At 36.5% G+C, this 17,882-nt stretch overlaps 2 protein-coding genes across 3 annotated transcripts in view; both read right to left on the bottom strand.

Moving 5' to 3' along the window:
- The window catches only part of Keap1 (kelch like ECH associated protein 1), a 28,002-nt gene extending 19,578 nt beyond the window's left edge, over window positions 1-8,424 (bottom strand). Inside the window, exons 1-2 of one of the 2 annotated variants that reach the window (XM_081742712.1) lie at window positions 7,473-8,423; window positions 606-884 (exon numbers count right to left, since the gene is read on the bottom strand). In XM_081742712.1, the coding sequence (XP_081598838.1) occupies window positions 606-884; window positions 7,473-7,670 (477 nt within the window). In that variant the 5' untranslated portion in view covers window positions 7,671-8,423. Of the gene's footprint in view, window positions 1-605; window positions 885-7,472 lie in introns of both variants that reach the window. The other variant, XM_081742713.1, reaches the window with a different exon arrangement.
- A 7,985-nt stretch (window positions 8,425-16,409) lies between these two features.
- On the bottom strand, window positions 16,410-16,769 carry LOC145672527 (protein GVQW3-like). Its single transcript, XM_081741688.1, has one exon. It carries the CDS (start codon window positions 16,767-16,769, stop codon window positions 16,410-16,412), a length of 360 nt encoding a protein of 119 aa, XP_081597814.1.
- Window positions 16,770-17,882: the final 1,113 nt, after the last annotated feature.

Genomic DNA, 17,882 nt, shown 5'->3' with positions numbered 1-17,882 from the left:
AAGTGTGTTTGGACATATGGAAACGCAATCCAAGTAAGTTTCTGATGCGTTATTCCATTGTTAATGAAACTTGATCACATTACTACTAACCAAAAAGGAAAGACAATGAAAGCACTGAATTTCAGGAGAACGTGCTCCAAAAAAGACAAGAACTGCTCCATCGCCTAGCAAAGTCATAACAAGATTTATTTTTAAAGATTCCTACACTATCGTTTATATCGACTACCTGAAACAGGGTGTAATTGCTACAGGTCGGTATTATGCCTCTTTAATAGATAGTTTTCACAAAGAACTTATGAAAAATGGGCTAGATTAGTGAAATAAAATAAAAAACAATCAAGACAGTACCCTGGCCTACACTTACGTAACTGCTTTGACCAAAACTGTCCAATTTGACTACGAACTTCTACCTTATCTACCATGTCCTCCAGATGTGGCCTCCTCCGATCTTTTCGTTTTCAGAGGCCTAGGAGAAGATTTGTATTTGATAAGTTCATGCGTGATACACGTGCCTATTTTACAGCATGTGACAATTCTTTATTTTCTGGAAGGCATAAAAATGTTGGAGAAAGTGTATCGAGCTGAAAGGAGATAGTCGTACCTACCTGGAACATAGTAGCAGCTGGCAATATCTGACACACTGTTACTTCACTTATTCGGATATCTCCTGTATACATGAAATGAAGAAGGTAAGCCATAGCTGTTGGACTAACACCTTGAAGCTTAACACGATCCATCTCACATTCACGGAGACCACCAGTGAACATGGCTTTAAAATAAGGACTCCCTGCAGCTAACACAATTTTGTGACACTGAAATAATTCTGTGCCAACTTCTAGCGTTACATCAGTTAGCATATGATGACTTCGCATTACAAACATAGACTAAAAGAAAACAATGAAAACAATGAATAAATAATAATTGTAACGTATGCAGTACAAAAATGACTATCCTTTTATTTTAGTACTATATCTTACTTAATCACATAACTGCTCATAATGTTTTTCGCCATATGTAGTATGTTTTGATATCCAGGGACTTCAAGAGCTATTAAAAAACAATACCTGTTTAAAATTAAATTATTTTAGTTAAGAATCGCGTGTTCTATTTCCATTCGGATTTAATTTGTACTTCCAATACTTCATTCGCTAAATTTTTTGCGAATTTCTTCGTGGCATACAATTTTAAAATAGTAGCACATGAGAATTTATTTAAACCATCCCAAAATAATTAATAACCAGAGTTTAAGATACGAAATACAAATTCATAGTAGAATGCAGGGGCGGATCCAGGGGGGGGGGAGGACGATCGAAAACTTCTTATTTTATATATAAAAATAAAACACATCCCCGAGTTTGGAGCTCTTAAAAGTTGCTCTAAGTAGCAGTATTACAACTCACCGCTCCTTCCCCCCCTCCCAGAAGTCCGTCCTGGATCTGCCCCTGGTAGAATGTAACTTCAAAACGTAAGTACAATCAAATATATTTTTGGGATGGTTTGAATAAATTCAAATGCGCTTACTATTTGCAACTGCATGACCCTAAGTTCGCATAGAATGAAATATTGGAAGTACAAACTGAGTCTGAACAGGAAATGAACACGCAACTCTAACGTAAAATAGTTCCATTTTATACTGATGCGTGTTCCAAAGAATTAAATATTTAAGACGCCTAGTTTACTTATCGAAGCTACAGGTTAGATATTCAGAAGAAATATGGTTTATCTTGTACCATGGAAACATGGCTTATTGGATATTTCGACCTACGTAATCATCTTCGACATCGGTTTACGCTGCGTCATCGGCTCTTTCTTTTACCTAGGTTGAAATATCCAGTTAATAGAAGAAAACAGAAATACAAAGTAAGGCACATTTCTTAAGAAACCTATAGTTACTAAGATCTGTGACTCTTCCTCTCTCAATTCTGCGCATACGAAATGCAAAAGGATATTCTGAGAAGTGAGACGATCTTCCAGTAAGGATTCAAATCTACCAAGGATGGCAGACGAAACTGACAAAACCGTTTGGGAAAGCAGGACGCATAAGTTCAACGGAATTATTATAAGCACGCGTCAATTTCTGTAGGTTAACAAGTAATGTACATTTAACAGCAAATCAATACTCATACCTTAAAATTTCCAGATTCAAAAAATCTAAGTACTGTTTCCACACACTTCTCATCTTTTCTCGGTGCATCTAAAGAAAAATCTGTTAATACATAAAAGACATCATAGGATGGACAACTAAATAATTTAATTCATCAAGCCTTTTATGTAGAAACAAGTTCTTTACATGCGCTGAGAAAGAAGTAAGGAGTGCCTCGAAACCATTCGCAGATTTTGTATCTTTAGGATGTTTTAAGGTACAGTTATGTCCAAAATTATTGTCGCATGTCTATGAATATGTTGCTGTAGGAATGTAATTTGATAACAATTTCGCCCGGTATTTCTTACAATGTTAGTATGTGTATAATCGGTAAAGACATGTATGTGGTAAATTTTAAGTGTCAAAAGTGCAGTAAATAAGAACAATGTAACGAAAAGAAACTTTTCTTGTCCATTTAGCAACATTTTGTTTCACCCATTCTAATTTTCGTATTTGTAATTCTTTTCATATGAAATTTACCACAAATATACATTTCTTGATTATACACAACAGTATTAAAAGTACCCTGCAAAATCAAAATCACATTGCCACAACAAGACAGTTATAGATATGTGACAATCATTTTAGATATGACTGTACAAGCCGCTATTTGGAGCAAAATAAGAAATGACATTTGGAGGATCACATGTTGCCACTTTGTGACTATTCTACTTCGGTTGACAAGCATTCTGAACGTGTGTTACAAGGCAGCAACTTTGTAATTTTTATTGTCCCTTCCTACAGAAACTTTCCACTTGTTTATTGTCTCTACGATATTTACGACTGACTCCTGTCTCGATTATCTTAATAGCCCTGTGACGTAAGATTCCATTGTCAACAGAAATTTCCACATGGATTTGAACTGTCAATTCATTTCTAATTTGCCTTCATTTATAATGTTCGTCGAAGTAATTGAGGAAAATCTGAATCATCTTGTGTCAAAGATTAATAAAAACACTAATATATTTCGGAAAAAAAAAAAAAACTTTCAATCATCATTTCAGAAAAGTTAATGTTTCTTCTTCGAAACATCTTTTATTCATCTATGATTCGAGAGTATATTAAGGGTCTTCACTGCAACAAATTAAACTACCCCTATATTAATGAAAGGAGAAAACAACCGATTTATTTTACACCCCACAATCCTCTGTAGGTGCGAATTAAACAATTTACAAGTAGTGAGCACCGACTGCAGGAATGAGAGAGTGTTTGGCTGTTCTGGATGGCGTAGTGGTTAACGCATCGGCACGGTATGCCGGAGATCCCAGGTTCGAGTCCCGATCCAGTCAAGCCACTTTTTCACTCTTTGTAAGTTGTAAACTACCGCTAATTTCAGAGATTTTCTGTAATATCTTCAAAACAAATAAAAATATTCGAAAAGCAGAAACGTAGTGAACTAGACAATACAATTTTGCATGTGATACCGTTATCACAACTCACCTACCTGCTTTCGATTTGCAACTGTAGATAGATTTAGCATTTTTTGCGAGTTCTGTAAATAGCGATATGCCAAAAGCAGATAGATGAACTGTGGTAAAGATATCATGCAAAATCGTATTGTCTAGTTCACTACGTTTCTGTTTTTCGAATATTTTTATTTGTTTTGAAGATATTATTGAAAAACTCTACAATTAGCAGTAGTTTAATTTCGCTGTAGCGACGACCCTTAAGTTGTATGTTTGCCTTGTATACGAAGTGCTGGTTGCGGTCTCTGTCAAAATTAAAAAAAGACCCCAAATCTTTCAGTTTAACGTTCCACAACTATGGTCCTTCAGGCTAACGAAGACGGATGATTAAGGAAAGTAAATGATGATGTAAACAATACAGGGTGGCCCAAAAGTAGGTATACACCCCTACATTGATCAAGTATAACATTCTAGTTTATGGATTTATTTGCTTCGACTGTTCTGGGCTTAAGTTATAAGTAAAAAGAACAAATAATAAAGAAACTAGATTTAACTGTTTGATAACAATAAGAAATTATATAAAATACGGAACGGGACTGTATACCTACTTTTGGAACACCCTGTATACCAGTGTAGAATGAACATATAGTGTTTAAACGAAATGAAATGAAATCTTTGAGCTTTATGTCCCACGATTATGCCGGTTAGGCCAAAGGAGACGGTGATGATGAGTAATGAATGAAATGGTGGAATGAAGAAAGTGGGAGGAAACGGGAGAACCCCGAGAAAACCCACGCACACGGTGTTTGTCCACCACAAAGTTCACTTGGCGGGGGCAGTGTTTAAACGAATTAGATGTAGTGGATGATCTACGTTGCGTCAACAATCAGCTATAATGAAGGCTCTGAGAAAAGAAAAATAATGGTACGAGTACCATGGAGGGCCAAACCAACAAATGAAGAATTGGAAATACCTAAACACCTCACTTCCCGTATACAGGAGATATTATTATACTTTTTTAGGCAGAGTGTGCGGCGACTGGGAAAAAATCTAGAAAATAAAATCAAAGTGTTTTTAAAACTAGAAGCAAATTGAAGTTTGGAGAAGCACGTGGTATGCTGTTGCCACTTCGTGCGCATCGTGGGTCATCAGCTGGAACTGTCCTGTGAGTCTTAACGAAAAAGAAAATTTCTAAATATCGGTTTGTTTAGAATGGACGAAAGGATATATATGTCGTCCCAGTTTGTGCAAGTTGAGAAGAAAGGGATGCTTAAAAAAAGCGTACAAAGAAACAAAAGACGCTTCTTTCATTCTGAAAACACGTGTTGACTATTTAGCGACAACATTGGAATGTTAAGGTTTGTTGTCACGGAAACCCTCCACCCACCAATGCAAAATGTCCTGAAGAAAGCTGAGGACCGTACAAGATGGAGAAGCTAAATCTAAACTAAAACTTAAGAAGCAAACAGTGGGGTCATGGCGCTCAGCCATGGGCAAGACTGATGATAAGGTGCTGGGCAGTCCAAGTATAATACTCATTCGCCTCTCATATATTTGATCGACTTGAACTACAACCAACAGGGACAGAAAAAACGTGTCATGTTCCTTAAAAATTGGAACATTATTTTACGAAGGCCATCGTGGATCAACATACATATACAGGGTAATTTTGTCCTAGATATTAACTGCTAGAACCTTGCTTCAATTCTCACTAGCGGTGCAATGTATAGTAGAAAGCCTACTTTGATGGAAGAGAATGTGTTGAATTTATTGCATCGTTCCTGACCTCTATTTCAATCCAAAATTAGAATCCAAATTAGTCAACCTTAAAAGAAAACACATACCCCGTTTCATGTAAATCGGTTAATTTTAACGAAATTTACTGCGGAAAGAACACTTTTAGTCCACATTTACATGCATATGCAATATTCTAAGTTTGTGTTGAATGTCTTCATTTATTTTCGACTAAATTTAGTACCATGCAAATACCTTTATGGATCCTTTTTTTTTTTATTTATTTTTTTTAATTACACGTTGAACAGGCTGGATGTACACAAAATTACTGTCCAGTTGAACGACAGAAGCTGGCTTTAGTCACTCAATTATAATTCAGATTAGCGAAAATTCAGGAACTTTGGTCAGTACAATCAGAAATTTAATTTCTAGTTTTACGTGCTATGGTTATGCTTTGTAGCCTAAAAGAGACGGATGGTTAATATAAGTAAATGATTATAAAATAACTAGTAGGATTAAAATGAGGGAGAACATCGAGAAAATCCACAGAAATCCACATCGAGAAATTCTGTTATCTAAAACGAATTGAGATGGCCATGACCATGATGTTATCTAAAACAAAGTCACATGGCCTAGGCCTGAACCAGATGTCCCTAACACCAAAGGTGAGTCAACGGGCTCCCTAATCAGAATATTTTGATTTGAGTTTAGTGTCCCTTTCAGGAGTGAGGCTATATGAGACGTGGAGCTACAGCTTAACATGGGGTCCGAACCACATGAGTCCCCGCCGGGAATCAAACCCGGGTCTCCCACGCTAAAGGCGCGTACGCTAACCGCTTAGCCACAAGGGAGCTCAATCGGAAATTGAAGTTTCAACTGTCTGGGTGATACCTTTGAAGTTATTTTCTTTAAATATTGATATACGGAATTTTAAGGTACCGTGTATATTAGATATCTCCATGGGCTCGGGCCGAACCCGCGGGCTTAAGTATGTATCACTTTGGGCCCGGGCCGTAAATTTTTAAATATACAACCATATTCCTCGGGCCTTTTCAGGCCTAACTTCGTAAATATACTGTACAACAATATATATTGCACCGTTCTTTCTAGAGAACTTTTAAAGCACTTCAAAATTAAATATCTAATTACTGTAAATAAATATGCAATTTTGCGTTTATTATTAACTTTCTGTAATTCGGGCTTATTTGATTATCGCTCGAGCTCGGGTCTAAATGTTAAAACATATTTCGGACTCAGGCCGAGACAGGACCGGGATAAAAATTCCGGCCCGTGCAGACCTCTAGTATATATACAAACAATAAATAGCTATCCACAGCGTTGCACAAATAACATTGATGAACTAGTGTCTGTGTTGAATAACCTTACGCCATAAAATAATCAGATAGTTCTATCAATTTATGCGCGAAATCCTAGATTATTATTGTAAATATAACCGTTTCAATGTTTTAGAACAAGGCTGTTTATCATATGTATTGTATTTCTGCAAGAGTTTAGAGGCTAAATGTAACTAATTGATACACACTAAAAGTATTTGCATTTGTTAATAAGTTGCTCTCACGAAATAAGTAAATGCCTACATGCGAAGCACATAATTTTTATAATGTAATATTCAAACACATGTGGCGTGTTAGTACCAGAGAAATCAATGAAACCGAATCAACCTCACTGTTTAGTAAAAGAAACACTGCCTGATCAAAACTTATTTAAGAGAGCTCCAGCTGTATCACTGTGTAGGATTTAGTATGTCTGTAGTTTCACGCTTTCATGCTTTCCTAGCTATATGATGACATTCAAACTTAACACTGTAATATTTAATAGAAATTACGAAAAAGGAAAGCTGTCAAGCTTGTACGAATCACTTGTATAAAGTGCACGGGCATATCTGAGAATGCAATTTGTTATTTCTACGATATTAATGCTGTTTTATTGATGACAGTTCAATTTTGCTGCGAAAATGTTTTACTTTTTTATTTACACAAAACCCTAGCAGTAAACAGCATTAATATACTATAAATACTGTAAATCACATTCCACAAATTTCCTTGTACTAAATAAACAATAATGATTGCAAAGCTGTTCGTTGAAAATTGAAAGATCACGAAATTGTACCTGAAATAATTTTCAGTCACCAATTAACATTAAAAATACCTGTCCGCACGGATACTCACTTTCATTGCTTCTTTCACATAATGAGTCATTGAAAAATTCATATCACCAATAGCAGAATTGTCTGGAGTGGTTTTGGTCATTGCTTTGAAACATCTTTGTGTCTGATTTTCGTATCGTGTCTTCTGCTGTTCGGAAGCTTCATATTCACGTGCAGTGAAGCTGGCATCTAAAACAGGCATGCCGTCGTCGTTTTCCATCCTTAGTCTTATAAAATGCACTTCGCTAAATCAAACTTCCATTTCAGGATCAATATCACAAATACGGTAAACTGTCAATTCATTATAAAAGCGATAGCCTCTACCGCCACTACACAAAAATATTGCAACCTTCATTTTTGCACTAACAGTACATTCACTTCACGTAACTTTGTAAAACACTCCCTGAATAACTGATTTCAGCCAATATTCATCACAAAGGATCAGACTGGGCCTCAACATCGTTGACGTGAAAAGTCAGTGTTCATGGTTACAACACAAGAAAACAGCAAGTCACCGTCACGTGACAAAGAAAAAAACATTATCTACAGTCGAGTACTTCACTTCAACTAGGCCAGAAAATGATGCGGCATTTCATATCACCACGCATAAAGGCTACGACTTAACAGCATACTTGCATTTATTACTCAAGAGAATGTATACGAATGAATACTTTTTTCCGCTCCCTTCGACCCAACGTCATTACTCAGCTGATCTTCACACTCGAGCGGATGCTCACACGGACACATGCTTGATTGCTTAGGAGCACAAACATAAAGCGGCGACTCCCAAGCTTATCTCGATAACTGAAACATTTGTTTTCACGCCTTAGTTGAAAACTGCGTTGTTTTTGTTTGTACTTAAAATCTCTCTACAAAAATGCCAGTAATTCATCAAATTTCAATAGCGTACATGTCTCTACACGAAACTCTGCGAGTGAACGGACAACGGATGGATGTTGATGCGTAGGTGGTGTATTAAATTCTATAGTAATGAGTGTGTTGGCAGAGACCATGGCTGCACCAATTGGACAATTCATAATTTGAAGTTACTCAGCAGAATCAAACGAAACTGTCAAAGCATACAACTGATGCTTTGTTTTATGCATAAAATTGGTTTGGCCATCATTTCTAAAACTAAGAATACTATAGGATCGGGTAAAATACAGCATATTAAATCAAAAATTAAAGAAAGAAAAAAATAGTAAATTTATGATTCTAACAGAAGGCCATCAAATAAAAAATGATCGCACTCACTTAAGCAATCGCGGGCCGCGGTGCTCAGTGGTTCGATCCCAGCCCCCGCCAAGTGAACTTTCTGGTGGACAAACACCGTGCGCGTGGGTTTTCTCGGGGTTCTCCCGTTTCCTCCCACTTTCTTCATTTCACCATTTCATTCATTATTCATCATCACCGTCTCCTTTAGCCTAACCGGCATAACCGCGGGACGTTAAACCCGAAGATTTCATTTTCATTTTCTCACTTAAGCAATCGGATACGTCATATCTTACTGTTACAAAACGGAATATCTTGCCTTTGATCCTGATTATGCTTGTCAATGTATATCCTTCTACAGAAGGTCGATCCGCGTATATGTGTCCAACTTTGAAATAGCACTAACCTTATGAAAATCCATGGGACCACCATCGGTTGGCCTCAATGTAATGGCCATGTGTTCTGGCAATAGCCCTGCATCGTAACTTCCACTGTAGAAGACTACGACGAAGTACAGGAAGTGGAATCTTCTCCCATTCCTCCCGGCAGGCTTTCCACAGGCCCCCGAGAGTAGTGACACGACGAGAAGAAAGTGCCCTTTTCAGTAGACCAAACCCGCAGAAATCCATGGGACTGGCATCTGGTGATTTCACTGGTATATCATGAAATGGAATAGCACGAATACCGGTGTCTGTCTCCATCTGCTCCAGAAAGTTCTGGGTAGAACGAGATGTATGTGAGGAGGCCTTATCCATATGTATGCACAGACACTTGCTTTATGGCATGCCCATACAAACGAGACAGATCTTCTGTATAAATTGGGGTCAGTATATGTTGCTGAAAAAATGTAGAGTTGATTTTATAGTTTTTAGGGACCTGACGAATTGTTAACTTGCCCTGATAAGAGTAACCGGCGACAACCATAAATCCTTTCGAGAAAGTTGCTTTGCAATGACGGATGAACGCAGGACGGCTTTTTGCATCTCGCGAAGTGTAAGTTATCGAGCGAATTTTGCCACAATCTGATAGATACACCCATGCTTCATCTAGTGTGGCCACAAACTTCCACTTTTCCCCAGATAGATGGCGTTCATAGAGGCGCCTGCTGTTGGTCTTTCTCTCACGGCGACGGGTCGCACTTAGGTAATGTCCATGACTTTTAAAGACCCTCCGGAGGTTTAATTTCCCACTCAGGGAGCGGTTAACAGTTGACTGTGGTATGTGGAGTCGAGCTGCCATCACACGTTGCGGAGGGGGATTTTCTTGTAAGACCATTCACCGCAACTTCTGAGCTATTTGTGGAGTCACTGTGGTACACGCTCGCTTCCTCGACCCCTTAGTGGGTGAATGCTTACTTGGTAGTCTTCTTTTTTATACTGCTTGATTATGTTCTTGATAGTCGTCGAACCCAATGCACAACCATTTTCTTTGCACTGCTTTTGAATTTTAGAAACCGAATATTTGGCGTGGAAAAGTCCAATTACGTAGCCCTTCCAAAAACGGTTCACTTTTGGAGCCATGATGCACATGATACACAGTTTCGCTTGGCAGACGATACAATGGACCTCCAGGTATAGCACACGCGTTTAACCACTTGGTTCGGTCGCTTCTGTGGTCAGGGGTACGGGTGTAAAATTTGAAACATATACGCGGATCGACCTTCTGTATATTCAAAATTTTTGTCTCCGCTTCTTCAGGCCCGTTGCCAGCCCAAAAATGTAGGGGTGGCTCGGCTGAAGTTAGGGGGGCCCGATCCAATCATATAATAGTTCATCACCATATTATAGTAGGGATAGACACATTTTTTCGAAAAATACTTTTTCGAAAAATGAATTTTTTGAAAACGATTTTTTTTCGAAAAATGAAAAACGAAATTTTTTTCGAAAAACGGAAAACAATTTTTTTTTCGAGAAACGGAAAACGAAAACTGCCGAGAAACGGAAAACAGATAATTTTCGTAACACAAACTGAATCCATTTCTTTTGTTAGTACTTCCAAACTATAGTATACCATAGTAGTAGGGGCCCCATTAGGCGCGAATGACTCACCTCTCAAAGGTCAGCGCCTTGGCCCGGGGTCAATGACTTAGGACCACCCCCTCTAGATTTTGACAGGGGTACCATGGCTCACCCCCTAAATTTTGGCGGGGGTACCTAGGACCATCCCCCTTAAATTTTGGAAATTGCCAAGTTTAAAAATTTGGTATGGTAGTCTAGGACCATAGTATGTACCTCTATCAGTATTGGGGGTCTATCTCGCCCCCTTTCAGGGTAAAAATTACCAGAGATTAGTATGACCACGTGTTCAATTATTGACTCAATTTATTCCCTTTGATAAGGATTTAGCACATTATATGGGTATGTACAGAGGTTTATTACCTTTATATTTTTATATTCCCTTTTAAATTTTGTTGGGGTACATAGAACCATTCCTTAAATTTGGGAATTATCAAATAACAAGTTGGTGTCCCTCTTATGGCCAAATTATCAAATTTTAAAGGTTATTGACCTATTTTATCTTTTTTGATACGGCTTTATTATTGAATGAGTACAGGATTTATTACTTTTTTCATAAGACACAGGTGTATTTGTGTACCAATCTTAAATTTTGGGAAGGGTACATTTCTGATTGTTAAATCAAAAATTGGTAGTTGTTCTTAAAATTGGGTGGTATCCCATTCATTGGGTAAATCATTGTCAAATATTAGTATGGTCACGTGATCAGTTATTGACCTATGATGAGATTAGGAGTCCAGGATATTGGTACATTGAAACTTTGTAGGATAATTTGGGAATTGTCAAAATGAAATTACGTCATTAGTTTTGATTATTCCCGCCTATGGGTCAAATATAAACGTAAGCAATACGATGTACCACGTGATTGACCTTGATGAGGTAGTGTACAGGGATTCATTTCCTTTGTTGTGGTACTTCTTAAGTTTGAGTACACACTTCTAGAAAACAGTTGGTTCTGCTAAGGTAAACAATTGACGGAGATTATTGATCTTATTGAACATATAATGATATGGTTAATTCTAAGACAGGTATATCGAGAGAGGCATTCTTTAAATTTGGAAATTGTGATAAACAGAATTTTAGCATGAGGCGCGAAATTTGAAACAATACTTAGAACTTTAGTCACAGCTCATAGTCTAAGATCATTGGTGTTCGTTTATTTGACCTTGAGCTTTAGAAAATTGATAGCTAACCTTACTGAATCTTATGATTCATAGTCTAAAGGCAATACATGCTACAACACTGAAATTTAGTCACAAGGTGATGTAATCTGACACTGGCAAAGTTATAGTTGATCCAATTTAATTGGATGTTCACTATCTTTCGTGCAATCTGATTTGTTGATCACTATCTTTCACGCAATCTGATTGGTTGAAGATTTTCGAATCTTTGTTACATTTAGTTTTAAGTTTTGTTTAACATTTAAAAATCTTGGTTTGAACATTTTCTTTCAACATTTTGCACTCACTGATAAATACGATCAAAACCGTTTATTTGTTAATCGAATAGTTAGAAACCGGATAAATTTTGGCAGTTAACCGTGAAACGTAAAATTATTTGTTCGAAAATTTTGTTTGAACTTTAAAAAAAATTATGAAATTTTTGTCGTTTCAAAATTTTTGTTTGAAATTTTTGTTTGTTAAATTTTTCGTTCAAAATTTTGTTTGAAAATTTTTTGCTTGAAAATTTGGTTTGGATTTTTTTGTTTCAAACTTTTTCTTTTCAAAATTTTATTTAATTATTTTTTGAAATTTTTTCGTTTCAAATTTTTGTTCGAATTTTTTTTGAAATTTTTCAATTTTTTTTGAAATTAGTTCGTTTGAAAATTTTGTTTGAAAATTTTTGTTTCGAAATTTTTGTTGGAAATTTTTTTAAAGTTTCTGTTTCAAAATTTTTTGGACATTTTTTTAAGTTTGTGCACTCATTAGTAAAGAACTGTTTCGTAACTGTTTAGAACAAAAACATCTGGCAACATTGTTTATCATGATGCAATGGTACACGTCAAAACATGGGGTTCTACTTGAAGTGAAAAACACAAATCATTGAAATGCATCCTTTTATTACACAGCGCTGATTAAACACATACATACATATCAGATAAAGGATCTGGATATTGTCGATACAATGTATTTTGAACTTCTTGCACTAGTTTGTCTTTAGCGTATGATTTTAATTCCAATTGAAGTCTTTTAAGGTCTATTGCAATGTCAATTGGTGGAAACTCAATGTGTACTTGATCACAAATAAACTATTTATCAATACATGTATGCACCCACGAACGATGTTGACAACCATCACAACTTCTAGATACATGTTGTACAATATGCATGACACATTTCTCAAAATAATACTTTTAAGGAATATGCTTGTTTTGTTGCATATTTCTACTTTTTTTTTAACACTGGAATACATTGATGAATTTGTTCCATTTCGTTTGCTTTAGATACACCATGTTGCGGGCTTCATACAATGTACTCTTTTTACGTAACAGCACCATCTTCTTCTCGAGGACTGTACGTAGCACAACTTCATGATTTGACCCTAATGATTTGACTATGGTCACATTTAGCTCATCATGAAAATAATCATTCATTTGGTTGATTCGTGAACATAATATTTGCCATTCTTCAAAGTTCAGTTGTACACCAAATTGTTCTGCTTTGCCCAATCGAATCACAGGTTCTAACGTTGTAGTACAGATACCAACCATGACATGTTTTGTTTTAAATACATTTATTGGATAAAAGCTTGCGAAGTGGAATTCCCTATTGTTAGAAGTACACATCTTTCCTCCTGAAACGCACTTCCTCGAATGATTTTATGGGCTGACACTGTATTTGCTGATTTCATAGAGTTATTGCTGACGTCATTGGAAAGAAATGTGCTAACCAAACCAAATTGATAAATCGCATTCTGTGATTAAAGATTTCAGCATACAGCTACGGCTGACGTCATTGAAAAGGAATGTGCTGACGTTTGAATTCATGATTTCATCACAATTGCTGACGAAACCAAATTCACAGATCCGGGTGTGTACTAAATTCAAATTGATGACTCCGTCCAACGAGTCTTTTATAGCATAAAGATACAGACCAAGTGTTTAAGAAACATAATAGTTCTTCTTGTTTTGAAGCTTCCGTGGGTGAATATCTTGCTGGTAAAATAATATCCTTATCATTTTCAAGCTTCACTACGATTCTTAATCCAAACTTTGTAGGGATTATTTGGCTAGCTAAGATTCTGTAAGGTATATTCTGTTGTAAATCAGTAATCTTGGTAAATGATTTCATCACCTCACGTGAGTTTAGAAACTGCAGACAAGTAGCCATGATGACGTTATGAAGAATACTATTTTGAACGATGATGCAAAGCTGATAACGTTGCATTACCATGTTCTGACGTGTACTATTGCATCATGATAAACAATGTTGCCAGATGGTTTTGTTCTAAACAGTTCTGGTTCTGTATCAATGAGTGCACAAACTTAAAAATTTGAAACCAAAATTTTCCAAACAAAAAATTTCAAAAATTTTAAAACAAAAACATTTAAACAGAAAATTTCAAACAAAAAATTTCGAACAAAAAATTTGCAAACGAAAAATTTCAAACAAAGTTTTGGAACAAAAATTTGAAACGAAAAAATTCAAAAAAAAATTTCAAACAAAATTTTGAAGTGAAGAATTTTAACAAAAAATCAAACTATTTTGAAACAAAAACATTTCAAAAACTTTTCAAACTAAAAATTTTCAAACAAATAATTTTACGTTTCACGGTTAACCGTCAAACTTTACTAGGTTTTTAACTATTCGGTTAACAAATAAACGGTTTTGATCATATTTATCAGTGAGTGCAAAATGTTGAACGAAAATGTTCAAACCAAGATTTGTAAATGTTAAACAAAACTTAAAACTGAATGCAGCAAAGATTTGAAAATCAGATTGCAGAACCAATCAGATTGCGTGAAAGATAGTGATCAACAAATCAGATTGCACGAAAGATAGTGATCATCCAATTAAATTGGATCAATTATAACTTTGCCAGTGTCAGATTACATCACCTTGTGACTAAATTTCAGTGTTGTAGCATGTATTGCCTTTAGACTATGAATCATAAGATTCAGTAAGGTTAGTTATCAATTTTCTAAAGCTCAAGGTCAAATTAAAGAACATCAATGATCTTAGACTATGAGCTGTGACTAAAGTTCTAAGTATTGTTTCAAATTTCGCGCCTCATGCTAAAATTCTGTTTATCACAATTTCCAAATTTAAAGAATGCCTCTCTCGATATACGTCTTAGAATTAACCATATCATTATATGTTCAATAAGATCAATTATCTCCGTCAATTGTTTACCTTAGCAGAACCAACTGTTTTCTAGAAGTGTGTTCTCAAACTTAAGAAGTACCACAACAAAGGAAATGAATCCCTGTACACTACCTCATCAAGGTCAATCACGTGGTACATCGTATTGCTTACGTTTATATTTGACCCATAGGCGGGAATAATCAAAACTAATGACGTAATTTCATTTTGACAATTCCCAAATTATCCTACAAAGTTTCAATGTACCAATATCCTGGACTCCTAATCTCATCATAGGTCAATAACTGATCACGTGACCATACTAATATTTGACAATGATTTACCCAATGAATGGGATACCACCCAATTTTAAGAACAACTACCAATTTTTGATTTAACAATCAGAAATGTACCCTTCCCAAAATTTAAGATTGGTACACAAATACACCTGTGTCTTATGAAAAAGTAATAAATCCTGTACTCATTCAATAATAAAGCCGTATCAGAAAAGATAAAAGAGGTCAATAACCTTTAAAATTTGATAATTTGGCCATAAGAGGGACACCAACTTGTTAATTGATAATTCCCAAATTTAAGAAATGGTTCTATGTACTCCAACAAAATTCAAAAGGGAACATAAAAATATAAAAGTAATAAACCTCTGTACACATTCATCCTTGTCAAAGGGCTCATTTACATTTTGACAATTTTTTACCCATGAAAGGAAACGACATTTATAATGGTATATACAAGGAAGAATCAAAAAGTAAGGTGAATTGTTGATTTACAGAAAAGCATACAGAGATACGTCGATGAAGCTTTACTATGTTTGAAGTATGGTATCACACTATTATTCGAAGAAAGAACCGTAGTTGTCTAAACATTTATTCCAACGTGGCACCAAATCATCCATGCCCTGTTCAAAGAAATGTGGTTCCAGATTTCCTAACCAGGTACGTGTGGCCTATTGTGCCTCTGTCAGTGTCTGGAAACGCTGCCCACGGAGATGTTGCTTCAGGGGGCCGAACAAATGCTAATCCGACGGGGATAAATCAGGGCTATACGGAGGGTGATCGAGAATTTCCCACTTGAACCCGCGGAGGTGTGTACGGGTCCATTCGGCTGTATGTGGACGTGCGTTATCATGCAGTAACAACACGCCCTCTCGAAGTGCTCCCCGCCGTTTCTGCCGTATGGCTGCTTTCAGCCTGTCCAGGGTTTGGCAGTAGGTGTCTGCATTAATGGTCGTACCCTTTTCCAGAAATTCAACATGAATAACACCGAGACGGTCCCAAAAGACAGTAGCCATTGTTTTCTGTGCAGATGCTATTGTCTTGCATTTCTTGGCCTGTGGTGACGATGGATGTTTCCATGTCATGCTCTGACGTTTGGTTTCAGGTGCCCATAGAGGTATCGGAGTTTCATCGCACGTTATGATGCGATGAAGGAATGAATTCCTTCGTCGGCATAACGTGTGAGGTGGCTCAGGGAAATGCCCATTCGCTGGTTTTTGTGTTCGTTACTCAGAAGCTTGGGTACCCAGCGCGCACACACTTTTGTGAAGCCCAGTTGGTCATGGACGATATCGCTTACGGAACCATAAGAGCTATTCAATTCATTGGCAATGCCCTGCAACCTCACTCTTCTGTCTTCACGAATCATGGCAACGACGACAGCCACATTCGTGTCGGTGATGGACGTTGATGGTCTGCCACTTCTGCCATCATTTGTGACAGTACTCCTACCACTTTCAAATGCGTTACACCACACGTACACTTGTTTCAGCGACATTGTAATATACCATTACAGTTGAGAGCAATGGCAGCCTTTTTTTACTCACCCAATAGCTATTGGAAATAATCCCAATTCGATAATTATCCACTTTCCTTTACCATATTTCTCAAAAATATCCAGTAACAGTTTCCCTATTTCCTCACCTCCTTACTTTCCTTTTCTCTTTCTTTTCTTCTTCCTATCCCATCTTTCTCTTCTCTTCTTTACTTCTTCTTCTAATTTTAATAAAACTGAAAAGGGGGTCGTGACTGGGAATTCTATATATATAATAAACACGATCATGTATTTATTTTATTTTATTTTTCTTTGTAAGTCCGATATAAAAGTCTTCTCATTTTGATTGAACCTTGTATGCTCAAAAGTAAGACATGGATTATATATCCCTATTAAATTAGATATAAACTGATAGCTTCATGAATATTCCCCCACCAGGGGTGAAGGGTTCCCACTCACGACTCATTTCTATGCATCTCATTTGCACGATACAGGGTTTTCCTCCTCTTTTGTTTGTTTGTTTCTCTTTTTTCCTTTTCCCTTTTCAGTTTTAGATTGGCGACCATAAACAGGACTGGTTACCATGGGAACCATGTTTGCTGTGGTAACGGATCTGAAAATGCTTATTGAACAATACTAGTTATCACGCCCAACAGTTTTAGATTAGCGTACCGCGATAAGGACAGTTGTCATGGCAACGTTTGTTCCCATGGCAACGGATCTTAGTTTAAATGGCGAGCGGTAGATTTGAAATTTTTAAGAATGTCAAAGAGTGAGGTTGAAGGCATGTTGAATTGATTACAACATTGAAATTAATAAGAGAAGTTTTATAGTCAAGTGGGACAACTAGAGTCGTTGACTACTCTGTCATTTTTGTTTCCTTTCCTAAGGGGAAAAATGGAAGGAGTGTCAAATTTTTTTCTAAATTAGAAATAACCGCTAGAAGGGTTTCAAGCAAGGAAAGAGAATGGGAGTCCTTTAATTCATGAATAATACCTGTCTTGATAGTGAATAAGTATTTCATAGTATATGTGTATAGTATATGTGTATTTGTGATGTATATATATCTTGTCTTTGTATAGTGTTTCAAAGCTATGGCAACAAATAAAAAGGTTG

Source organism: Thermobia domestica, chromosome 16 (genome assembly GCF_964235325.1).
Source record: "Thermobia domestica chromosome 16, izTheDome1.hap1.1, whole genome shotgun sequence".
NCBI lineage: Eukaryota > Metazoa > Arthropoda > Insecta > Zygentoma > Lepismatidae > Thermobia > Thermobia domestica.
Note: the sequence above shows the minus strand (reverse complement) of the source record. Positions and strands in the feature narration are given on the sequence as shown.